Genomic DNA, 27,227 nt, shown 5'->3' with positions numbered 1-27,227 from the left:
ACTTGGAATCACGAACCCTTTTGTGATTAATAGGGCTCGCGCATAGGACTCCCTGAGTGTCAGTATGGTTGCCTTAGCAACCTGACCGCCTATCATATCCAAACTTTGCAGAACAGACTGGAAAGCCTCCATCATTTTAAAAGTGGTTAAAGGGTTATTCTGCCAAAGAGCAGCACCCACATTCTATGTGGGGCTGAGTCTCCAGTCTCTGAAAGCTCTTTGTTTCTGGAACTGGAGACGTGATTTGACACCACGCCCCCTCATGAAATCACACCACACCCCTTCATGAAATCACACCACACCTCCTCCATTCATGCCTATGGAAGGGGGCGTGATGGCCATCATGCCCCCTCCCATAGACATGAATGGAGGGGGCGTGGTGTGACGTCACGAGGGGGTGTGGCGTTACCAAATGTCTCCAGTCTTGGAAACAAAGAGCTTTCCGAGATTGGAGACGCAGCCTCGCATAGATTACGGGTGCTGTATGGAGATTTCGGGGGGTCCCAGCGGTGCCCCCCCCCATGATCAGACATCTTATTTCCTATCCTTTGTATAGGGGATAAGATGTCTTTGGCCAGATAACCCCTTTATCTTGTTTCCAGTTGCTTTCTCAAATAGAAAAGAACATGGTTTATTTGTACTATTTATGGCCTAATTTTTCTTCCTTCTTCATATTTTCTTACTTTTGAGTGGACCTTTCAGGGGCTTTGGAACCAGTTACCAGTTTTCCATAGAGTTATGGACTACACATACAAAGTTTGTTCCAAAACCAATTGAAATGACAAGTTTCCTTTAACTAAAAAAAAATAAAAAAAACACTATAAACTCCAAAGATCCCCCTAAGGTACTGTAGGAAGCCAATGTTTAAAAAATAAATAAATAAGGGATATTCTGGGACTGTCAGTATCAAATTAATAAGGGTCCCACTGCACCCTCGCTAATTTACTGATTAAAAGGGCTTTGCAACCTTTTTGAGAATCATATGATCAGACAAGAAAGAGTCACTTTAACAGACACAGTTCCATACATTGGTTGTAGCTATGCCTGGTTTTGCAGCTTAGTCCCTGTAACATCCCTAGATTTTAGGGGGCCAATACAGTGTTGCCCAAATGCAGGAACCCTGCTGCATTTGCTAGGAAAGGAAACAAGTCCGTTTTGGCAGTTTAATCCCTTACTTGGCATATAAAGGATATGACAATAGAGAATCAGCTACAATAAAAAGGGTGTTATAGTATTTATGCTTTACCCTTATGCTGTTCCTTTTTGCTTCTTTTTTTATTTATTTTTAATTTTTTAATTTTTTGTTTCCTTTGCTATAATAAATGTCTCTACTTTTTAAGTCATTCTCTCCACTGCCTACAGGAAATGATTAGATTGGTAGTAGCTTGTGAGCTTGGGTCCTGTGGATCTGATGTAGTCAGCTCATGCTGTGGGAAGTCTGATACTAGCATCCTTCAGACAAGTCTTTAATATTTACTTCTCTGTTTTCTTTTCCATGATTTCTCAAACTGATTATGTCTTTCCCAACGCGGGCATCTGACTCTCCTGAAGCTGGGGAAAAAAAAAAAAGAAAAAACGCCTAAAATGTAGATTTTGTAAAACAGTTTGGTGAAGTCACTTCTTAGTTTCTGCTGCTATAATGATCCCAGGTCTAGTGTATCAAAACAGAACCATAAATGTGATAATCCCCCACCATTAAAGGAGATCTGTGGTGGAAAAAACATATCCCCCTCTCCTGTGACTGATTGTGGGGGATCAGACCACTGGGACCCCCCCCCCCTGTGATCTCCTGTACGGGGCCCAACTCCCCCAGCTGTGCTTCTCTAGACATGCCCCCTCTATTCATCTCTATGCGAGAGGCGGAGACACAGCATTGCATTACGTGCTGGGTGCGACACGTTATGACAGGAGCAGAGTAAGGGCCCCATACGGGAGATGTCCCAACGTCCAGACCCCCAGCAATCAGACACTTATTCCCTATTCTGCGGGTTAAGGGATATGTTTTTTTTTCGCTGCATATCTCCTTTAAATTCCTGGAAATTATTTTTGAAAATATATATTTTTTTATACCCTTATTGTAATTTAAAGTGTACCTGTCACCAAATAAAACTTAATATAGTGTTCCTTGTGTTATTATTAGACACTTTCCCATTCACTTGCTTTTAAAATTATCAGCATAAATATTTTTAAAATGTAATAGAAAAAATGTTCCCTGCCACAATTAATACAGTGAGTTTGGTCTCCTCCCGGCCTGGAAGGAGACCAAACTCAGGAAGTGCTTCTCTGCACTGAGCTTGATTGACAGCTGCGCAGAGCCTCACTGAAAGCTGCACAGACTGAAAGCTGCAAAGAGCCTCATTAAAGGCTGCAAAGAGCCTCACTGAAAGATGCACAGATGCGTAAATTTGACCCTACTGGGGTTGGAATATAGACGTTGGTCTCTATTTTCCCTGATCATGTCTGAGCTGGGATGCTGTGTATGGGGTGAGGTTTGTCTGAGTGAGCACTCTCTCTCTATTTGGTCTCTGTACTGGATGACTTCTGATGTGGTGCCTGGCGTGCTTCTATGTGTTTCCTGTTCCACTGTGGTCTACCTTTGGGAGGCCATGTCCTGCACACCCACTTTCCTTGTTTGTATGCTTTGTTTCACTGTTTTTGTTATTTGACTGCCTGCTAATTAAGGTTTGTGGGGATGAGACAGACTGTATGTTTGGGGAGGGTGTTGACTGGGTGGGGGGAGGGGTGGTTGGGTTGTGGGTTGTTTGTATGTTTGTTAAAATTTATTATTTGTGTTTTAAAAGTTTCAATAAAAGTTATCTGATTAAAAAAAAAGAAAAAAAAAAGATGCACAGAGCCTGAGGTCTTCTATTCATCACAGCAGTGCAACGATGGGAGGGCGGAAGTGGTCCCCCAGCAGGCTTCAGTGATGTCATGCCTGCTAGGAAACGCCCACTTTCTCCTGCTGGGAGATTGCACTATGTGAGCAAGAATAAAGGTTTGATACACAGCTTTTTAAAGCTTAGATTTTTTTTAAGGGTAAGAGGAGTGTTGGGAGTAGTTATGGAACATAGCCTGAGTTAATTTAGAAAAGTTTATTTGGTGACAGGTACTTTTTAAAAGATTATTCCCTTCCGATCTCATAAAGCGATGACAGAACAACGCTGTGCGCAACTGGTTGAGCTCCACTGTACAGGGAAAATAACTAAAGGTGCCACGTTGAGAGTCGCAAAGGTCGAAACCCTAATCCTAAAATGAAAAAAAAATAATAATCTGTTCATTATAGTTTTTCTCTTTGTTTATTCCACTTTTGGTTTTGACCAAAATGAGGACCGAATACAGACCAAAATATTACATGTAAACTCTAGCCCTAAAGTTTTCCATTATAGTTTAAAAACACGTTTGTCAGTTTAGACAAATCAAAACAAAACAATAAAACAACAAACTGTTAACAATATTTTGATGGGAGTATTTCTTTTTACAACTTGTAGTAGTAATAGGGCTGGTTATATTAACTTCCAGCACGTGGTCTTGCCATATCCTAGAAAGACAATCGCCTACAGCTCCTGGCGACACTTTGTTCAATGCTCTTAGCACTTTCAATGAACCTTTGTGTTATTCGTTTTTTTTCCCCCTCCCTATGCAGCTCTTGAAGTCTCAGGCCTACTTGCCTCGTAGAGATCCCTCAGGGCCCTTCCTCATGGCTGTTGACCACTGTTTCTCCATCAAGGGTCAGGGCACAGTGATGACAGGTACCATCCTCTCTGGATCTGTCAGTCTTAATGACAACGTGGAGATCCCAGCTTTAAAGGTAAGACATCATCTGCCACTAGTGGGCAGCATTGTACCAGCTGTACAGCAATATGCAGATTACATGGTGATGTCTCTGCCAGAAATACCAATATATGATGTCATTTTACCGACATTGATGAAAATGATTAATTACAGAATATAGCAAATTGTTCTAATTTTCATTACTTGAGATATATATAAATATATATATTTTAATATTATAGGGAGGGGGAATTTATTATTAGTGCAGATTTTTGCGCAATGCAAAACCTGCTGCACAAGTGCTTTTCTTAGTCGCTGCACACATTTTTTTATCTTCACGTCACAAATATGTGTCATCGGTCATTGTGTCATAAAGTGCAAAGAAGGGTAAAAATGCTCACACAATTACCTACGCAACATACAAATAGCACAAAATTAGATGATAATTTCAGCAATATTTTTTGTGTGTACAAAATAAAAATATAGTGCATACACCATTTTGCAGGTGCCCACCAGTTGGTCAACTCCTCCCATGGTGTACGTAAAAAAAAAGAAAAGTTAAATGTTACCTGATCCGAGGAGCATTCTTAAGTTAGTACTGATGGCAATGGCTAATATTAATAATTTAAATTCACATCCTCATTTTTGGAAAATATGGAAATATTATGGAAAATGCTTCTTTCTTTCATAGGGATATATACAAATTTGTTATTTTCATAGAAATTTTATTTTTGTCAGTTCAGATCTAACTTTGAACAACTGATATATTATCTGTAGACATGAGCGAATTGACAGTAAATTCGATTCGTCACGAACTTCTCGGCTCGGCAGTTGATGACTTTTCCTGCATAAATTAGTTCAGCTTTCAGGTGCTCCCGTGGGCTGGAAAAGGTGGATACAGTCCTAGGAGACTCTTTCCTAGGAATGTATCCACCTTTTCCAGCCCACCGGAACACCTGAAAGCTGAACTAATTTACGCAGGATAAGTCATCAACTGCCGAGCCGAAAAGTTCGTGACGAATCGAATTTACTGTAAGTTCGCTCATCTCTAATTATCTGTTTAAAAATAATATCTTGTATATTTATCTTTCCATACATTTTTACCAGTTTGTTTTTAATTGATTTTTTTAAATTTTTTTAAATTTTTTTTGTTAAACTTGTTTTTCCCCTTTTTTTATTTTCTCACTAATTTACTGTAACCTAAGGAATAGAATTTAACATGCATTTTAAGAGTGGAATTAAGGCTATGTTCACACACAGCCTTAAAAATTAAGCATTTTACAGACAGAAATACGTTTTTGGCCCTTTTTTAACAACTTTTTGGACTTTTATTTGGCAGTTTTAAAAAAAATAAAAAATATATAAGCTATAGCTTAAAAATTGCTAGCTACAAAGGTGTTTTTCTAAATATATTTTTTATAATAAAATTTATAATAATCATTTTTCATAGGATATTTACGTAAAATACTTATAATACTTGCCAAAATATTTTGCCACATAAATGGTCCAAAAAAAAACCCTTGCATTTAATTTTACAACTGTAACAAAATGTGTGGAAATAAAGAATTCAGTATAATTTTATGTCCCAAAATACAGCTTAAAACTTGTACATGAGCATAGCCTTCGGGGAAATCTTAAAATACATATTGTTTATCCTTTTATTTATTTTACTTTTTTTATACATAAATATAACCATAAATAAATATAAAATATATCAATAATCAAATAAGAAAATTAATTTTTGACATAGAAATAGTGGGGAAAAATAGCTAGCAGTGTGAAACTATATAAATGAAGTAAACTTCATGCTTTAGATATGAGCTGGAGGAGCTGCATTAATACTATTATACAAAAATTTATAATATTCTGCATGTTGTTTATTATTTATGTAATTAAAATACATTAGTATGAGATTGTAAATAAGATGGGGCGGAGTAATTAAAACCTTCATTTACAGATAATTTGTTATATTTTTGGCGTATTCATTTTGTATGTTTTTTATTTCTTTCATATGTTTTTAGGAGTGTGGCTGGCCAAATCTTATTATATGGAATTTAAAATAAAAAGGAAATAAAAATGAAATATTCTATTTACGAATATTCAAATCCTTTTGTGTACATTTCCAATTATAAGAAAGTAATATTCATTAATTTTAATTAAAATAAATAATAAAAAACTAATACAAAGTATAAATTTAAATTCAGGCAGCAATGGTGGCTTAGTTTGTGTATGAGTTGATCTATGACTTTGATCCATGTTGTGACTGGAGTTTTTGAGAGAAATCATAGAATAAAGTTCCCCAATGTACATCTTGGGAGGCTTCGGTCTGAGACTCCATCTGACCCCAGTATTTACCAAATACCCCGGGCCGTGACTGACAGGCAATGTCCACAGGGGACTGGGACGTAGTGTTTAAAAAAAGAAACCATTTCTAAAAGGAAAACAAATCAGCGACTTCACTGTGGAAAGTGTCTCTGCCGTTCTCAAGATCCACTAATAGATTGTGACACCAGTGACCGATTGAACTTGTGTAAAGCAGGGTCACTCCGTAGCCCCCTACCCCCAGACTGCCACCTACTGTGTTATAATGGGACAAAGGCCAAAGTATATACACACACATACTTTTAAGGGTGACCATATGCAGCCAGGTCCCTCTGTGGTCACACCTTATTTCAGTTGTCCTGGGCTCACTATTTCTGAATGACCCAATATCGTAATAGCCTCCTAGGTGTCTGTGGGAGATGGAGAACAGTGGATCTGTATACACATATATGTTCAGTATTGTAAAAAAAAAAAAAAAAAAAAAAAGAATTTCCTCCCTTCCATCCTGAGATGTGTACTATGATTGTATATGATAGGGAATATCTCATATTTATCTATCATCTCATATCTATGTTGCTTTTTGTCATAAGTTGCTTTGCTGCTTTCATGTTTAGTTTTATGCTTCTGCGGCTATGTTCACACTGCAGAATTTCTGACCCTAATCCGGCAGAAAAATTTAGCTCTGAAATTCTGTTTTCAATGGTATTCTGCTGCCCCATGCACATGGTGGAATTTCTGCAGCGGAAACATATGTGGCAGAAATTCCGATTCCTCTGCAAAAAAAATATTTAATGTAAATTTTACATGCCATAGACATCAACGTATTCTATCACGTGTTTGGCCAGAGACTATTTACAGAAATTGTGGCAGACATTACACAAATATATCACCATGTGAACATGGCCTTAGAGGAGAATGCTTCGTGACCACCACAGTAACAGGTGTTGTGCACATGATGGACTTTTACTTATTAATGCATGTGTTTTCCTTGGTATAAACTGCACCAGAGATTCCTATAGAAAATAATGGGTTTTGGAGTTGAAAAATCCACATGGCATTCTGCTGTGCGAAAAAAAGGATTTGTTTACAGCTGAATGACAGTCGAACAGCTCCCTTCACGTACTTTTGCTAGAAACACGTTCTTGTTCAAACATCCAGATTATTTATCTGCTGAAGGAGGGAGATGAGCAGCTGCCACATAGCCCTGGCACTGCTTACCTCTGGGGCACATAAATCCCCCCAAAACCACAACTCTAGTTTGATCAAGTACCTGTGTTTAGCCATCTATAGACACAGCGCTGTGACCAGGAGGAATACACTGCAGGAATTTCCAGCTCTCGTGTGCAGCTTCCTGCATAGAGATCGATAAAACTAATTATAGTTTCTAGAAGAGAAAAAAAATCCTGTTATGGGGCAATTTACAAATAGGTGCATGATATTAACTCCCGGTCTTTTACTTTTACATGTGCACTATTGGGATGTTAACGTGTGTCCATTGTAGCTGAACACAGTGCACATTATACTGGGGTGCGTGATTCATGGGATACACTTGAACATTAGATTCTTCATTAGACTGAGAGACGTAAGGTTTGGGACTCTTGACATACTGGGAGTTTACTGCCTTTGAAGAACTGTTTAACAAGTAAAAAGTTATAAGGTTCCAGAGTCTTGGGAACAAACTCTGAATGAGGAGTTAAAAGCTGGGGTGACCTGCTAATTGCAGTCATTAGAGAGAATAATGGCTGCCCCCCTCCCCCCCACATTACATCTCTCTGTCTGTCCCTGGTTAGGATTGAGGGATGAATTTATGCGGACAATTATGTGTTCATACCATTCACAAATAAGCCAGAGGTTGTTGCAGCGCTCTTCAGAAATTAAAATAAAGCTGTGCACAGAATGGGGTATTGTATGACTGTTCCGGACATGAAAGGCAGATACAATGAGATACAATCACCAATGATAGGAGCGTTCTGAAAGATTGATTGTCCGTCTATGGGAGAGGATACGACGGAGGCAGCTTATTCTCACACCCTCCTTTGTGTCCTGTACTGGAGATTAGACCACAGGCCTTATCTCATGATGGTGTGGCATCAAGATGGTTTCACATGAAATAGGCTATTGGCATGTCTTATGGGGTTTTGCGGTTTTTCGTTGTTTCTGATCCAGCTGTCCTGCACTCAACCCCTACTACATTGATGCCATGTATCCTTAACCAGCCAATTCCTGATGGTCAAGAATTGAGTGAGGCATTTTTTCTTTAAAGTGGTTGAATTAGATTAAACCTAAAATGGTCTACTTCCCTGAAAAAAAAAAAAAAAGACCAGCACCTCTCTGTATGGCAGTATTTGGTGTTGGAGCCCATTTAATTAAATGGGCTGAGCTACAATACTGGACAAGGCCTGTGGACAGGCGTGACACCGTTTCTGTTTTTGTTCACCCTATGAAATCTATGTATATGAAGCTTAATGTTTTCATTTTGTGGAATCTGATATTATCATTACTTTATGGTCAGTGCAGAATCAAATTTTGTTTTATATTTCTGCTAAATAAAATACATGTCCACATCAGAGAAACCACGGTCACTAGTGAATCACACCAATGACAGTGTGCATCCGCCGGTGACATGAAGCAGCTGCTGGGTCTGGTGATCACCGCACCGTCATACAGCATCATTTCATTTACTCTTTTCTGTTTTAGTTTTTAGTTGTATTTTAAGATCCATTAACTTATACAAAGCACAAAGGAGTCGACTTCAAAGACAGCTGGTGGCTATTCCTCATTTTGCGCTTTTTTGGAGCCTCCGTCCCTTGTCAAGTATTTCCTCCCTGGCTTATTGTCCTGGTGAATTATTTCCCTCCCTGCTTAGAGGAGGACGTGGATTTGTAGGTTACAGTGGATGACACATATTTACTGTTTATTTTCCATTTTTGGGATTTAATCATTTCTCACCTATGGCCCTGATTTATTAAAATGTGTGAGAGAAAAACTGGAGAGATTTTGACCATAACAACCAATGAAAACTCAGTTTCCAGAGCTTGTTCTGCTGGGAAAGCTGAGCTTTCATTGGTTGTTATGGCAAATCTTTCCAATTTTTATCTTACAGCCCGGATTTTTCAAAATGAGTATCTGAAAAGTGTTTATTACAGCGAACATTGCTTTTAAGTTCTACACCAATACTACATGCTGCAACCTAAATAGGTGAGCATAGGTGTCTTCTTGCTTCTCTTAATATTATATGTAGTACAACATACAGTCTGATCAGGCTTTCTACCTTTTTTTATTTTTTTTATTTTTTATTAAGCATGTGCCTATCTCATACTTGGGGGAAATGAGAGATTGGTACACATGGGGGCATAAAAAAATTAGCACACTGACATTTTTTCAAATCCTCATCCATTGCAGCAATGACAGGCTGACACTTTGACTTTGGGGGGGGGTACAGGACAGTGACACACTGACACTTGGGGAATAGGACAGTGATAAATAGAAACTTGGGGTGCAGGAAAATGACACACTGACACTTAAGGTACAAGACAATGACACACTTACTTGGGTTACAGGACAGTGACACATTGACACTTAGGATACAGGACAGTGACACTGACACTTGGGGTACTGGACAGTGACACTGACACTTGGGGTACTGGACAGTGACACTGACACTTGGGGTACTGGACAGTGACACTGACACTTGGGGTACTGGACAGTGACACATTGACACTTGGGGGACAGGACAGTGAGTGACACTGACACTTGGGGGACAGGACAGTGACACTGACACTTGGGGTACTGGACAGTGACACACTGACACTTGGGGTACTGGACAGTGACACACTGACACTTGGGGTACTGGACAGTGACACACTGACACTTGGGGTACTGGACAGTGACACACTGACACTTGGGGTACTGGACAGTGACACACTGACACTTGGGGTACAGGACAGTGACACTGACACTTGGGGTACAGGACAGTGACACACTGACACTTGGGGTACAGGACAGTGACACACTGACACTTGGGGTACAGGACAGTGACACACTGACACTTGGGGTACAGGACAGTGACACACTGACACTTGGGGTACAGGACAGTGACACACTGACACTTGGGGTACAGGACAGTGACACACTTGACACTTGGGATAAAGGACAGTAACACACTGACAGTTGATGTACAGGACCATAATATACCGATTTATTTTGTATTTTTTGGGGTACAGGACCTTGACGCAATGACACTTGGAACAATGACATACTGAATGTACAGTCTGAAGGATTGTGCAACATTTCTAAATGTAATTTATTTTTGGTGATACTTTGCTCCCAGAGATCGCCTCTGTGTAGGTTGCATCTATTTGTAGAACCTTTACATCGTTGTGACTGACTGTGAACTCCCCCAGGGGCTGCTTGTAACCTTTCTGTTTGAACCCACCAACTTTTTCTGAATATGCTAAGAATGTGAGTGAAACCTAAACAATTTGTGAAAAAGTGGAGGGATGTTATATGAAGGAGAGAGGGGTTATCCAGAGGTTGCCCTCACAGCTCCGGGTTGCCCCTGGGCAACAGTTGACCTAAAGCGCTAGACAAACCGTTGTACAATTTTAGGGTTAAAGTTTATCCAGCTGCTGAAGGAAAATACAATAATCTGTTATTATAGAAAGTGAAACTGCGGTTGTATGCTGATGGCACCGCGTTTATGTATTATAACGTACAATATATACAATGCATTCAGAAAATCTTCAGATGCGTTTACTTTTTTTTTCTTTACATTTTGTTATGTTGCAGCCTTGTGCTATAATAAAAACAAATTCAAGTTCCCCCATCCATCTGCACTCCATACACCATAGCGAAAATGTGAAAAGTTTTTTTTATTTTTTTATTTTTAATACATTTGCAAACCCTTCTAAAATTCTCATATGGACATAAGTATTCAGACCCTTTGCAATGACACGATAGTTAGCTCTGGATGTCTCCTATTTAATCTTTGAGATGTGTCTACACCTTAAATAAAGTCCTCTGTGGTAAATTTACTTTATTGAACATGATTTTGAAAGGCACAGAAATGTCTTCTATGTAAGGTCTCACAGCTGACAATGCATGGCAGAGCAAAAAGCAAGCCATGAGATGGAAAGAACTGCCTGAAGAGCTCAGAGAGTGCAGGGCCACAGATCTAGAAGTGTACAAAAGCATTTCTGTTGCACTGGAAGTTCCCAAGAGCACAGTGGCCTCCATAATTTGTAAATGGAAAACGTTTGGAACAACCAGGGCTCTTCTGAGAGCTAGCCACTCCTCTACACTGAGTGATCAGAGTATAAGGGCTTTTGTTGGAGAGGTGACCAAGAACCCAATGGACACTCTGGGTGAACTTTAAAAATCCTGTGTGCAGATCACTGCAGCACTCCACCAATCTAGACTTTATGATATAGTGGCCAGAAAGAACCCTCTCCTTAGTAAAAGGCACAAGAAAGCAAAAACATATATAAAATAACACCTAAAGGTCAAACTTTTAGTCTCAATTCTAAGCATGTCTGGAAGAAACCATGCACTGCTTATCACTTGCTCAATACCATTCCTACAGTGAAGCATGGTGGGGGCAGCAGCATTGTGTTTTTTATGGGTGGCTGGGACAGGGAGACTGGTAAGGGTTGAGGAAAAGCTGAGTAGAGCACAGATATTCTTTATGAAAGCCTTATCCACAGTTCTCTGGGCTAAAGGTTCACATTTCAACAAGGCAATGGGGGGGATTCATCAAAACCTGTGCTGAGAACAAGTTTACCAGTTGCCCATAGGAACCAATTGGATAATTTTTTACATTTTTTTTTTTAAGAGGCTTTTTCAAAAAGTAAAGAATTAATCTGGTTGCTATGGGCAACTGGACGACTCTACCTCTCACAAGGTTAGATGAATCTCCCCCTAATGACCTCGAGCACACAGCCAAGACAATACAGGAGCGGTGTACGGATAGCTCTGTCAATGTCCTTGAGTGGTCCAGCCAAAGCCCTGACTGGAACCCAATTGAACATCTCTGAAAACAGATTCCACCTGCGGTCTCCATCTAACCTGATGAAGCTTGAGAGGATCTGCAGAGAAGAATGGCAAAAAATCCCCATATCCGGGAGTACAAACCTTGTGGCCTCATCCCCAAGAAGACTGGAGGCTGTAATCACTACCAAAGGGGTACGGAGTAAAGAAACTTATGAATACTTATGTCAATGCAGTGATTGCATTGCTGTTTTTTCTTTTCAATAAATTGGCAAAGATGTCTAACATTCTGTTCTCACTTGAAGGAGAAAAACTTTTTCTACTGCAACAACACGATTTTTTTTCGTGTTTATTTTTAATTTTTTCAGTTGTAGCTAATCACAAAAAGTAAAAACAGTAAGCGAGTCTGAAGACTTTATAAATTAATTGTATATTATACAGTACCTGTGGAGTTTTACAGCGTGTTAGGAGTAACAAAAAAAACTTTCCTCTGTCTAGTCATAGTGTGCCTGCTCGTATGTAAGTCTCTGCAAAGTTTTCTGTGTTTAAATGGGCACTGTCATGAAATCTAAAAATTGATATGTTGTAGTACTTAAGTACTACAACATATCTCTAATATACTTTAATTAAAAAAAGTGATTTTAAACAAGTTTAAAATCACTTTTAAATTCGGCCACTAGGGGTCGCCCTCCTAGTGGCCGAATGCATTCTGCAGTGACGTCACTACTGGATTTCGACTCATTTCAGCCTGGCAAATGAGTCGAAATCCAGTCACTGCGGTGCTCGCTCGCGCCTGTCAATCAGACAGGCGAGAGCGAGCACGCTGATAGCTGGGGCTGCGCGCATTGGCCAGCTCCACTGGCCTCGCGCGCGGCCCTGCCCCCCCCCCTCCCCCCTTACCCTGTCCGGAGGCCGTTACCCTGTCCGGAGGCAGCACATTGATCCTCTGGTAAGTCTTCCTCACTGGAGGAATGGGGTGGGGGAAGCGGGGTTCGTGGGAGTGCCGCCGCTCAGCACTAGAGGTATGGGGGTGGGGAGCGGGGTTCGAGAGAGCGCCGCCGCCGCTGCTGCTGCTGCTCCCGAAGTAGCACTGCTTATTGTTTTCACCACAGGGTGCCTCCAGCTTTTTCACCACTACAACTCCCAGAATGCCCTGACAGCCAGTAGATGTTAGGGCAAGCTGGGAGTTGTAGTGGTGAAACAGCTGGAGGCACCCTGTATAGTGAGCTAAGGGCGGAAGTGCCGGCTCCAGCAGGCATCAGTGACGTGGTGCCTGCTGGGGAAGTCTGCCTGGTAGTGAGCACACTACCAGGCAGACAAAAAGGGATTTTAATATAGTAAAAAAAAAATGTAAAGGGAGGGAGGGGGTTAGGGAGAGATGGGCAATAGGCAGGGACAGAAAGAAAGAAAAAATGGATGGTGGGAGCTACACTTTAAGGATGGACGTGTTTAGAGCATTCACGCCATTCAAAGTGTATGGGCCTGATAAAGATAGCCAAGTATAGCTCTTAAAGGTGTACTCCGGCACTAAATATCTTATCCCCTATCAATAGGATAGGAGATAAGATGTTAGATCGTGGGGATCCAGTGGCGGGATCCCTGCAATCTAACATCTTATCCCCTATCCTTTTTTTTTTTATAGGGGATAAGATGTTTACTGCCAGAGTACCCCGACTGCCACTCCCATTGTGATTGTGGAGTAAAGGAAAATGGAAGCTTGTGACCCCAATTCTAGTAATCCGTTGGGAACCCAACGGTGGGGCCCCCAGCTATCAGACATGTATCACCTATCCTGTGCATAGGTGTTAAAGGGGTACTCCGGTGGAATTTTTTTTTATTTTTTTTTTTTTATCAACTGGTGCCAGAAAGTTAAACAGATTTGTAATTTACTTCTATTAATAAAATCTTAATCCTTCCAGTACTTATTAGCTGCTGAATACTACAGAGGAAATTCTGTTCTTTTTGGAACACAGAGCTCTCTGCTGACATCACAAGCACAGTGCTCTCTGCTGACATCTCTGTCCATTTTAAGAACTGTCCAGAGTAGGAGAAAATCCCCAAAGAAAACATATGCTGCTCTGGACAGTTTCTAAAATAGACAGAGATGTCAGCAGAGAGCACTGTGTTCCAAAAAGAAAATAATTTCCTCTGTTGTATTCAGCAGTAAATAAGTACTGGAAGGATTTGTATATATATTTTTTTTTTTTTTAGAAGTAATTTACAAATCTGTTTTAACTTTCTGGCACCAGTTGATTTAAAAAAATAAAAATAAAAGAGTTTTCCACCGGAGTACCCCTTTAAATGTCGCTTGTGGGAATACCCCTTTAGGGTATGTTCACACTACGGAATTCCCACGGAATTCCGCTCTGAGAATTACGTGCTGGGAACATAAACCTCAGTGTGAATGGGTTTCTGTGAGACCCGTTCACACTGCGGAATTTCAGCGGCGGACAATTTTGCCGCTGAAATTGTTCAGTGCAAAGAAAGAAAATGTTCATTCTTTGCGCCGAAGTCCGCAAACACTGCATAGCCGTCAATGGTGACGGCGCAGTGCTGCGCAGTCCTACTGCCGAAGTATTGCGATGGCTGCCAGAATGGAATCTCTGCTCGCGGAGAACATACCCTTATACTCGTTAGTAAAACCAATATGCAGTAAGCTCCCCCTAATGTTCACTGCAAGGGGATTTGTAGCTCTGTATCAGGAGAACAGATCTCGAACTGCTAAAAAGAAATTGACAAGTGGGCATTCACTTTTTTGGTCACTTAGGATGGATATTGTGGTAGAAAGTGCCATTGACCTTGAGCACTTTACCAAGAAATAACCGGATCTGCAGTATTTCACTCTCTACCTATTTTCAAATATTCTTGCTTATTAGCTGTGAATGCTGGGAGCAAAGCCCTGACTTTACTATCCTCCAAGGAGACATGTAGGACAATGAAAAGATCGCATAATAATTCTGTCTAGATGAACAATTTATTACAGAGAAAATAGTATGGATAATTGATGATAATGTCACACATCACAGATATCTTAGTTGGACTGGGGAGAATAATCTTTACATCTGTCACAAATTTCCTTGTTTAGCTTGATACTCAGCTTATATATGGCTTAGTACATTTTCAACTACATTTCATTACTTAGGCGTTTAACGAACTTGATTTACATCCTTTATTATACTCCAGAGCTGCACTCACTAGTCTGCTGGTGGATTCACTGTGTATAAACATTACATTACTTATCCTGTACTGATCCTTACTGTAATATACTCAAGCTCACTTGATGATCTGCTGATGGAGTCACTGTGTACATGTGTTTTTTTCACATTTCATGTTTTTTCTACTTGTTAAAGGGGTATTCCAGGCCAAAACTTTTTTTTATACATCAACTGGCTTCGGAAAGTTAAACAGATTTGTAAATTACTTCTATTACAAATCTTAATCCTTCCAATAGTTATTAGCTTCTGAAGTTGAGTTGTTGTTTTCTGTCTAACTGCTTTCTGATGACTCACGTCCCGGGAGCTGTGCAGCTCCTATGGGGATATTCTCCCAGCATGCACAGCACCCAGGACGTGACATCATCATTGAGCAGTTAGACAGAAAACTTCAGAAGCTAATAACTATTGGAAAGGATTAAGATTTTTTGATAGAAGTAATTTACAAATCTGTTTAACTTTCCGGAGCCAGTTGATATATATAAAAAAAAGTTTTTGCCTGGAATACCCGCGGTCGCGGTGCTGTGGGCGGGGCATTATCGGATTGTCGGCAAGGTAATTGCCGATACCGATAATGCCCAAAATCGTGATTATCGGCCGATAATATCGGTCAAACCGATAATCAGTCGATCCCTAATATATATATATCACTATATGCTCATACTGCACCAGCAGAATAGTGAGTGGAATAGTTATAATACGGGCTTTAACTGAGGAAAAATACAGGATAAGTATGACAGCTGTTTTTATAGGGATTCATTCTACATGGGCAGATAGGATATCAAAGTTTTGATATACTTTTAAACAATGTTGGTTGGTTTTGCATGTGTGCGGTATCTGGGGAAGGTTCACTGTGCCGGATATATCTTGGCCCGTGTTGTCCTCAGCTGCTATGGCCCACGTCTCTCATAGACCATTGCTTGCGTGTCTATGTGTAAGCATGTTTTTGTATTAACACTGCAAGGAAGGTCACGCGTTCTACAAGCTCTGTGACCACTGCGAGTACAACTATGAATATGGGTGGTTGTAGGAGCACAGGATGAAAGGTAACCAGGAGACTTTAGTTAAAGGGAAAAGGGGGGGGGGGGGGGGGGAATAAGGGAAGAGAGCCAGAGGCAAAATAGTCAAGCACTAATGCAAACCATACACTCGCTCTCTTCATCCCGTGTGGTATTGATGGGATATGAACTTCCAGGGACTCGGACTTGGTCACTGCTGTTTTAAATAAGCCAAAAAACGCAGCCTTCAGCGTTCAAAGCCACAAGTTACTATGTGTATTGCTTAATTCGGTGCCGTTAATATGCGTGGCTGGTTATTATGGAGCAGTGTTAATGGATTTTATTATAGACTTTACTCACCAGCGGGTGTTGATAAGGTGATCATGAATATTTAGTTTTTATTGCTATTTGGAATTAGTAGTAGATGTTGTGCTATATGAGGACATATGTCAAGGGGGTTTCCTAAGTCACTACCCCTTATATAAGCCAGAACAGTTCAAATGGTGCCAGACTTGAGCCATCCATGTATTACATGCATGTCCATTCATCTGACGGACCACAATGTGCCCCAGAAAAATTAGCTGTTTTGACTGGACAATTCTTTTTTTTTTTTTTCCTCCAAAACAGTAAAGTATTCTTGTTGCCCATAGCAGTCAAGCCAAAACTCAGTAAAGCAAAGACTTCTTCTTTATAACTATTAGAAGTGCTAAGACTTGTTTTGTGCTTTCTAGGAATGTTGGGTGTAAACCAATGTGGGCCCTACTACAGCCCCCAGAGGATCATTATCCAGCTTTCCTCAATGGCAGATCTGCTTGGTGAGACTTGAATATGCTTTCTTCTGCCCTTCCTTGAGGATGTCTCAATCTCTGACATGTTTCAGAAGCTTGTGTATTCTGTGCTTACTGCTAAAGTTTGCGGTCATCTAATGTTTTTCTTTTATTGATGCTCACAATCTGGTAGCTCTTGTTACACACTTCTGCTCCTTATTTATTATCCTTATAAAAAAAATACAAATTAAAAATAATTATCAGTTATTTACAGACAAGGTGTTACTGAGTCAGTATACCTCCAGCTCCCAGCAGGCTTTTGAGATTTTTGGCAGGCCTTTTTGGACCATGCTGTGTTGTGCGGCAGCAGAGCCAATAGTGTGTATTTGCTGCCTTACATCATTGGACAGTCTTCAGTCACCCAAAGCATTGAATGCACAATAAGCACTTCCTCTCTTCCAACTAAGGCAGAGGGTAGTAGTGAATCCACCAATGTTCCTGCCCCTGTCTGAAAGAATCTTGAAGATGAAATTTGCTACCTGCTCTGCCCACCCCCATATTGTGTATTTTTAGCAAACTGGGATCAGCTGGTCATCCCTACTGACAAACGGCAGTTGTGGTCACTTGGCTCTTCTATTGATCCCTTGTTCAAGTTGCATAAAACCTTGTTTGGTAAACAAAACTCACTTTTACCTCTATATCTCTACCTCTTATCTATTGTAAATATCTTATAGAGTGACATTATATGACTCAGGCTCTTTTTACTATGGTTTTACTCTTATTTTTTTAATTGCTGGCCTATCTGCATCCCACCCCACACCCCAGCCGATCCGTTATACAGTAAATTTGGTCAGAAAGCCCTTCGTTGTTCATTGTACAGCTGATTGGTAGTTGTCTCTGGACCCTGCCAATTGTCGATTGGGGCCCTATCCTGTGGATGGACAATTAATCAAAAAGTCCTAGATGGCCCTAGGTGAAGGCAGCTTGCAAGGGTATGTGTTAAATATAGGTGTACGTGTACATGTGTGTATATGCCTGCTCCTTCTCCCAGGTCTGTGAATATTTATTGGGCTGATAATAAAACTGTGTAAAAGGGCCTTTACACATACCCTCTAAATTTGTCCAATCCTTGTTTTACACTTTTATTCCCTCCTCTTCTATTGTTCTATTCACACCCACTTCCTATAGCTGTCAGTCATGTCACCAGTGCCATTTACCTTTTTATCTTCTTCCAATGTTCCTACTTTAATTTCTGTACTCCAGTCCCCTGTTGGCCACATGCCCCCTCTTACGGGTCCTTGTTGGGTGTGCCCCAATAATAACCTATTTATTTGCTGCATAAATATCTCCTTGACCAAAGTACTAGAATGCCTACTATGACATCTAGTAGTGAATCTATCTGGCTGGGAAGTTTATCTGTAACTCATCTGTCTGTTTAGTGCATCGACTAAACCAAGATAACTTTTATATATTTTTTTTTTTTACAGACAAACACCTATATCACAATACCATATTGTCAGGCCTGGGCCCTTTTATTTGCAATTCTGAAATTTGATGTCCTTTTCTGTCCCTTTTTATTGTTAGCCAGGGTTCACACCTCTATCAGGTACCTCCATCAAAAATACCATACAAAATAGTTTTATTCCCCGAAAAAAATGCTTTTATGCAGTCCCAGTGACAGATGCACTATAAAATGTGCATATATTGCTTTCTACAAATGTAGAGCATTTTTAGCGCTTAGCGATCAATTTATATAGACATTGGAGACTTTTACATTGATTTGTCCCCAATGGTTGTGTTGATGTCATCTTCTTTGTCTGTTCAGAGTATCCAATTCTTCCATTCATGTTCATCCCAGTTTTAATCTGCTTTGTCCCATATGTGAAATTTTGCAGCACTTATTTGGCCATCCTATTTGCATTGACTACATTTGCAAGCCTTAACTGTTGTAAATCCAGAACATAAGTTATGGGACGGCCATTAATTCGTTGTCCAGCAGATGGTGCCAAAGACCTGACTGTGGATTCTACCTGTCAAGCTTCATGACACAGAGCCCAGGAGGGGAAAATCTCTTTGCCGTATTAATCATGTGCTTCACGCTTTATTGCTCCAGTACAATACTGTTTATACTGTTAGAAAAATACTGAGGAAAATAATGAGAAATTAAATTTACCACTTCATTTTTTTTCCTTAGGTGTATGTTAATCAATGACAAGATCCCTACATTTGCCTGATTCATATGTCAGTCCATGGGATTTTTTTTTTTTACTGCTGTCTACTGCTGTGACATTAGTCTTTATGAAGGTTTCTATACAGAAATGCGTAAGGAAAAAATAATTAGCATAAAAGAGGTTGCACTAGGGCTGAAGAATTAGCATAAAAGAGGTTGCACTAGGGCTGGGCGGTATGACCAAATGTGTGTATCATGGTATTTTTGTAACTTTTGGCGGTTCCACTGTATATAACTGTATTTCCTCCTCCTACCCTCCCCCCCCCCCCCCCCCCAAAATTATCAGCCCTGCGCTGTCCCCATCTGGGTAAATACTCATGTCACCCGCAAGCGCTGCCCTCCTTGTCATCCTGTTTGTTGCGGCCGCCGGCGCTAACACTCTATACTGTGCGGTATCCCTATGCCCGGGCTGCAAAAGGTAAACAAAATAAACTAACGCATGTTCCGACGTCGACCTTACGTTGGGCACGGGAACATCGGACAGCCGCCAGCCTATCACCGGCCACAGCGATGTTCCACTCGGCCGGTGATAGGCAAAGCCCACTGTCATGTAAGAAGCCGGCCAACGGGAGGTGAGTTAAAGTTTATTTTGTTCATTTTTTGCAGCCCGGGCGAAGGGATACCGCACAGTATAGAGTGTCAGTGCCGGCAGCCTCAACAAGCAGGAGTATGAGGAGGGCAGTGCTTGCGGGTGACATGTGAATATTTACACTGATGGGGGCAGTGCAGTGCTTGGTTGATAATTGGGGGGAGGGGGGGGGGAAGAACAGCGCTCGCGTGCCACATATGATTAGTTCCCCCGATGTGGGGACAGCGCAGTGCTGGGCTGATAATTCATTCATTCCCGAGGGGGAGGGGCCAAACCGATATTGCGGTATGGGTTAAAATTCATATCGTGCAGCACAAAAATGTCAGTACTTGGTATGAATTGTTATACCGCCCAGCCCTAGGTTGCATTAGCAGACTAGTGATGTTTATGTTCGTTGACATGGAGAATGCATTTATTTCTGTATAGCTAGTTAGGTTTGTTGTTCAGGGTACATGGGTCACAACTCCCCTCAAGCTGTGAGAGATCTTAAAAGTTCCTTAAAGTAAATGGAAGGAAAAAGACAACAAAGTTGCAATTGACAAGACATGCAGTAAGCCCTACAGCTTGTTGTAGAATAGCTTTATAATGCACCTTTGTATGCAATGATGCATGAATTGGGAGGAATATGTGGGTACAGCATATAATTCCATGGGCATGCTGTTTCGAATTTGCACGACTTGAAGGTGTATGGAGCAATAATTTGGTCATATGCGTTAATCTCCCAATCTCTACCAAGTAGTATCTGCATTCATACATTTAAAGGGGTACTCTGGCCCTAAGACATCTTATCCCCTATCCAAAGGATAGGGGAGAAGATGTCTGATTGCAGGGGGGTCCCGCTGCGTGAGAGATTGTGGTGGTCCCCAGCTACAGGACCCCCCGTGATTAGCCAATCCTTTGGATAGGGGATAAGATGTCTTAGGGCCGGAGTACCTAGGAGACAAAACAATATATAATGGGTTATATAGAATGTAATGTTGGGGTGGACATCCTAAATAATTGTTTACTGAATGCTTATTCGATCAAGACCCTCTTTCCCCAACTATGTCATAGCTTGGATCAGTGGCGCATGTAGGTGGATTGCCACAGGTAGATGGGATAAGTATGTTAGAATCAGATGCTACTTTTTTCTGGAGGAAAATTTATAAGGCATGTTGTGGTTAAATAGACCAATAGGCCAATTGTCGTACTCCCTTATTAATTTCTATGTAGAAGGACTTATAGTACACTGTAACATGCGCGAGTCCCTAAAAGGGAATCTTTCAGCTCTATATTATGCTCACTGTTGCAGACATGGGCAGAAAGCTGACAGGGAGATAAAACACATGTGGGCTGTTTCTTAGCTAAAAAGTTTATAAAATCAAGTGCCTTAGAGGCTGTGCTGAGCTGCAGCATACATGCCTCCTCCCTCCCCATCCCTGCTTGGCTTCCAGCACTGAGCCTTGTACACTAATTATTATACTGGGAGGGAGGAGGCATATGTATGACACTTGATCTTACGGGTACAACATGTTCAGCTAAGCAACAGATATCATTTGTTTAACACCCTATCAGCTATCTGTTCATGTCTGCAGCTCTGAGCATGATATACAGCTGACGGATTCCTTTTAAGAAATTTTAGTCACTGGACAGTTACAATATAATGCCCTGTGCTGCTGTAGAGCAACGTATTGGAGCTTGGTTTAGATTGCATAGAGAGTATCACATGTAAGCTACACACATTGCCTATAATAATCAGAAGCCATATACCGTATATACTCGAGTATAAGCCGAGTTTTTCAGCACGATTTTTCGTGCTGAAAACACCCCCCTCGGCTTATACTCGAGTGAACTCCCCCACCCGCAGTGGTCTTCAACCTGCGGACCTCCAGAGGTTTCAAAACTACAACTCCCAGCAAGCCCGGGCAGCCATCGGCTGTCCGGGCTTGCTGGGAGTTGTAGTTTTGAAACCTCCGGAGGTCTGCAGGTTGAAGACCACTGCGGCCTTCAACATCATCCAGCCCCCTCTCACCCCCTTTAGTTCTGAGTACTCACCTCCGCTCGGCGCTGGTCCGGTCCTGCAGGACTGTCCGGTGAGGAGGTGGTCCGGTGGGATAGTGGTTCCGGGCTGCTATCTTCACCGGGGAGGCCTCTTCTAAGCGCTTCGGGCCCGGCCTCAGAATAGTCACGTTGCCGTGACAACGACGCAGAGGTGCGTTCATTGCCAACGTACTTCTGCGTCATTGTCAAGGCAACGCCTCTATTCCGGGCCGGAAGCGCGGAGAAGAGGCGCCCCCGGTGAAGATAGCAGCCCGGACCACCTCCTCACCGGACCACCTCCTCACCGGACAGCCCTGCAGGACCGGACCAGCGCCGAGCGGAGGTGAGTACTCAGAACTAAAGGGGGTGAGAGGGGGGCTGGATGATGTTGAAGGCCGCAGTGGTCTTCAACCTGCGGACCTCCGGAGGTTTCAAAACTACAACTCCCAGCAAGCCCGGACAGCCGATGGCTGCCCGGGCTTGCTGGGAGTTGTAGTTTTGAAACCTCTGGAGGTCCGCAGGTTGAAGACCACTGAGGGCGAATGATGAGAAGAGGATGATGAAGGGGGGGGTGTGGGGATGATGAAGGGGGGTGGGGATGATGAAGGGGGGGGGGTGTGGGATGATTACAAGGGGATGATGAAGGGGGGATGTGTGGGATGATAAGGGGATGATGAAGGGGGGATGTGTGGGATGATGACAAGGGGATGATGATGAGGATGTTAATGACGGGTCTGGATGATGACAGGGGGGGATGAGGTATTTCCCACCCTAGGCTTATACTCGAGTCAATAACTTTTCCTGGGATTTTGGGTTGAAATTAGCGGTCTCGGCTTATACTCGGGTCGGCTTATACTCGAGTATATACGGTAACTTCTTTTTCTATAAAAGCAAACTGAGGAAATCTTCAGGACTTTTCTATTTTTTTTTTTTTTTTTACTCTGTTAATTTCCAGTAGGTAATTCACATATCTATAAATGACAACAGGGTCCTTGCCCTGGCCGACCCTCACGGGACCCCTGTCGGCTGCTCTACTTGTGTCTTTACAATCCGGTAATGATTTTAGTGGTCACACTCCTTCCAGCTCCTGTCGTAACCTGAGAAGCCCAGTTTTGGCCATTGTGAATTTTCTGGTTTGACTCTGGTCTTGTCAGTCCCTCTCCTGCTCTTGTGCTGGATCATACATATTAGGGAATCAACAGTCCCAATTAATGAAGAGCAGTTGAGAGACGGGTTCAGCTGTAGCACTCAGCTGTTTCTGTGCCAAGATATTGTTCTACAGCTACGAAGCCCATATAACTGTGATTATGAGGCTGGGGGGCTCTTAATTCTGGGGAGTATGATACATGGTATATTGTTTGCTTACTTGAGATTTGCGAGATTATTCCCCTTCCTGTGGCTTATTCACAGTCTTATTAAATCTCTGATCTTCCCAGCATTGTTGAGAACATTGTCTATCTTTGTGCCCTGCTTTACATTCTCTGAGCACCACAATACCAAAGACAACAGAATATGGGTTCCTCTGCTAGCCAATTAGATCATTTATGGTGGTGGTGCAGAACCTTCAATAGCTTAGGGGTCACGTTTGAGTAGAACAGGGCGTGTTAAAGAGTACCTGTCTCCAAACTAAACTTTTAATATATTGTTCCTTATGTATTTATAAGACACTGTGCTATTTACTTGCTGTTAAAATTCTCAACATTTATATGCTTTTAATGTGATTGAAAAAACTTCCACTAGGTGGCTCTGTTCTGTTCCCTACCACAAGTCCAACAGCTAGTTTGGTCTCCTTCTGGCCTGGCAGGAGACCAAACTCAGGAAGTGCTTGTGGGGCATGATGAGGCACAGCTCTCACAGGCTTCAGTGACGTCACGCCTGCTGGAGAATGCCCACTTTCTCCTGCCGGGAGCTCGCACAATGTGAGCAAGGGGACAGGTATGATACAGAGCTTTTTAGGGGTGTTAGGGGTAGTTAGGGAATATAATCTGAGTTAATTTAGAAAATATGATTTGATGACAGGTAATCTTTTTAAGATATTTCAAAGTAATTGACTGTGCAACCCATTACAAGGATGATTAAAACTGCAAAGCAGTTTTGCAATGCTGATCATACTACCAATTGCCTGGTATATGACCTAATGTGAGCTCTTAACCTGGTGTCAAGTGCCAGTCTTGTGGGTCTCCAAACATGGTGCCAGGATTAAGTAGTGCTATGACAGCTGTCAGTAGTTACATGGGGAGCACCGGAGAGACCTCTTGTTGTAGAAGATTGACCTTCAGTGCAACACGTTACAATTCTAGGCTGCTTTACTATCCTGATTCTACTTGCTCTTTGGCCTACCCAGTGTCCTGCAGATGAGCCAAACCACACATCTCCAACTTGCTTATGCATGAATGGGTCTAAAACAGGATACCAGTTTGCTTTACTAGTTATTCACACTTTTTTTCTTTTATACCAGGAAACAATTATACATGACTTAAATACATTTTCCCTTAGTATTTCTGGTTTTACCTATTTCCAGATCACTGTTTGCTGTAGGAGAATGGACATTTTCATGCTTTCCTTTTACTTGTTTTATTTTTTAAAGCTAAAGATTGCTACTGTTGAGAAATAAGATGAACTCCCAGCTTTTCTTCCTCTTGCTACTCAGTCTTGGTCTTCTGCTACTTACAGATCTCCATTGGCTGCAAGCAGTGGGTTATAATCCTTCTTAACAGAGCCACCGGCCTATCCCTGGCACCATCTTGGCGCTGCTTCAGTTCATGACACCATTAGAAAATTCTTCACTGCCGGCACGGACAACTGTGTCTCTCGTTGTTTGCATATACAGCAAAAGCCCCATGTGCCTGCCTGAAGGATGCTGGAGAGGCTTTTTACAAGACAGCTGAAGCCCAGCCAAGACCCCCACTCTACAAGAGCTCCCTTTAATCAGGTTAATCCCTGACGTTGTGATCAACAAGGGACCCCCCAGCCTTAATAAGGTGTTAAGTGCAAGGTCAATGCATGTTAGTCCATAAAATTTCAGCAAAGAGAAGACAATAACAAGGTGGAATGACGTGTTTATTGAAATGGTATGGAAGCGATTATCCGCATGCCGTTACAATGTTGCTGCTCCTCTTGTAGTTTTTTTTCAACTGCAGTTTTTTTTTTTTTAACCATTTATTTTCCCAGTTCTATCAAACTAGGCTATTTCTACAGGCAGGGGCTATGAGAGACTGTTATTAAAAATGGGTACCGTCCTGGCTTTTCAAAATCTTCTATACAACGGGGCCATTAGCAAAGTGTTTTCATAGCTTTCTCACAATTCTTCCCGATTGAATTCAGAGGAGCACATATTTAAAGGAACGTGCAGGCTAACAGATGTACAATATTTTTCCTAGTCTGAGCTTAAAGAGGTTCCCATTTTATTGTCACTTGCCATCTCAGACTTATTAAAGGGGTATTCCAGGCAAAAACTTTTTTTTTATATATCAACTGGCTCCGGATAGTTAAACAGATTTGTAAATTACTTCTATTAAAAAATCTTAATCCTTCCAATAGTTATTAGCTTCCTTCTGAAGTTTTCTGTCTAACTGCTCAATGATGATGTCACGTCCCGGGAGCTGTGCATGATGGGAAAATATCCCCATAGGAGCTGCACAGCTCCTGGGACGTGAGTCATCAGAAAGCAGTTAGACAGAAAACAGCAACTCAACTTCAGAAGCTAATAACTATTAGAAGGATTAATATTTTTTAATAGAAGTAATTAACAAATCTGTTTAACTTTCCGGAGCCAGTTGATATATAAAAAAAAAGTTTTGGCCTGGAATACCCCTTTAATACTACATTCTACAACTGGCATGGATGTGCTTTCTAACATAAATGGGACCCTGCACTTTGAAATATCCATGCTGGCTTCTGCTTCTATTTCTATTGGACTATTGGATGTTGCTGTACACCTGCCGTGCTGTGGATGGAATTAACCTGTGGTGAGCTGGCTTACCTTCTCTACTAGTTCCTGCTTGGCTGTATGCTCGTGATCCTCCACGTCTGTTCCAAGATCTGCTTGTGCCATCATGTCTAAATCTACTAAGCCTATGAACAGCACTTGCTTACAATCGGTGAAAGATAGCTGTGCAAGAGCAGAAAAAAATGTCCCAATTGCTCAATATATCGCATTGTGAAACGCATGATACAGTTAACTTAAACATCAAGATGAATGAGCTGGAATCAGCCTTAATCCAGGAGACGTGCATTTGGTGGGACCTGTCTACACTACAAAAGTATCTCGACCAACAACTCATACCACGAGGGTTAAGAATCAAAAAATTCCCCACCCCAATATACGGTGAACAATTAAAAAAAAATGGGAAGAGATTCTTACTGATTCCTCTATTACATTTATTAAGTTAATTATTTCATCCGAGGATGAAAAGAATCAGCAAGAATCAGTCAGTAATTATGAAAACCATCATCTGTTCACTCAAATGGGCAATGCCATTAAAGAGTATCTCCAGAAATTGGAGAACATCATGACCGAGGTTAAAACATCTAAATTTCTATGGGATGTTTAAGATTATCAAACCAATAATGTGTGTACGTGGCCATTGACTGACCTTAAATCACCACATCCATCCTCAAGAAGCAAAGAAGCCGTAGACCCAGAGGAAATCACAGGGTTAACTTCAACTTCAAGAAGGTAGATTCTTCAGCTTCGGCGGCTGAGGTATCCAGTCAGATCAGTTTTGCTGGACAGGGGCCTTTACAAACAACTCAATTTGTCTTTAATATCTGACTTTCATACTTACAGACCTCTCTCCAGCAATCCCACCAACACCTCCCGCAATGTACTCTATGATCTTGTACAATGTGGTATTGCCGGAGTTTTTTTGAGTTTATACTAGTGCTACATCCAACTACCGCAATCTTTCACTCATTTCCAAAAGTGCATAAACACATTTTTCCTCCACCGATGCGACCTATTGTTGCCTGCATCGGTTCACTAATTAAAATATGTCTGCATATTTCCCGACCATCCCAGGCTTTATCCAGGACACCAAACATCTCCCCCATGGTGTGGATGACACAGTCCATGTCCTGGATAACAGCCGATGTATCTACCTTGTACTTGGTGATTCCACATGACTTAATTGCTCTTAAATGGTTTCTTGCTATGTATTCTCCCTATCCCTCTGATCTGCAAGAGTACAGCCTATTAGTTATCGATTATCTTCTCACTCACAATTTTTTTTATGTTTTATGGGATGTACTACCTGCAGAGCACTGGGGCGGCCATGGGAGCCAATTTTCCCTATCTTTAGCGAATATCTATATGAGTTGGTAGGAGATGCAATT

The 27,227-nt window shown here is 41.5% G+C and overlaps 1 protein-coding gene across 2 annotated transcripts in view; it reads left to right on the top strand.

Moving 5' to 3' along the window:
- EEFSEC (eukaryotic elongation factor, selenocysteine-tRNA specific) overlaps window positions 1-27,227 on the top strand; it is a 232,824-nt gene that overhangs the window by 62,146 nt on the left and 143,451 nt on the right. For both annotated transcript variants that reach the window (XM_056524840.1, XM_056524841.1), the window contains exon 4: window positions 3,644-3,808. In XM_056524840.1, the coding sequence (XP_056380815.1) occupies window positions 3,644-3,808 (165 nt within the window). The remainder of the gene's footprint in view (window positions 1-3,643; window positions 3,809-27,227) is intronic.

This window comes from Hyla sarda, chromosome 6, assembly GCF_029499605.1.
Source record: "Hyla sarda isolate aHylSar1 chromosome 6, aHylSar1.hap1, whole genome shotgun sequence".
Lineage (NCBI taxonomy): Eukaryota > Metazoa > Chordata > Amphibia > Anura > Hylidae > Hyla > Hyla sarda.
Note: the sequence above shows the minus strand (reverse complement) of the source record. Positions and strands in the feature narration are given on the sequence as shown.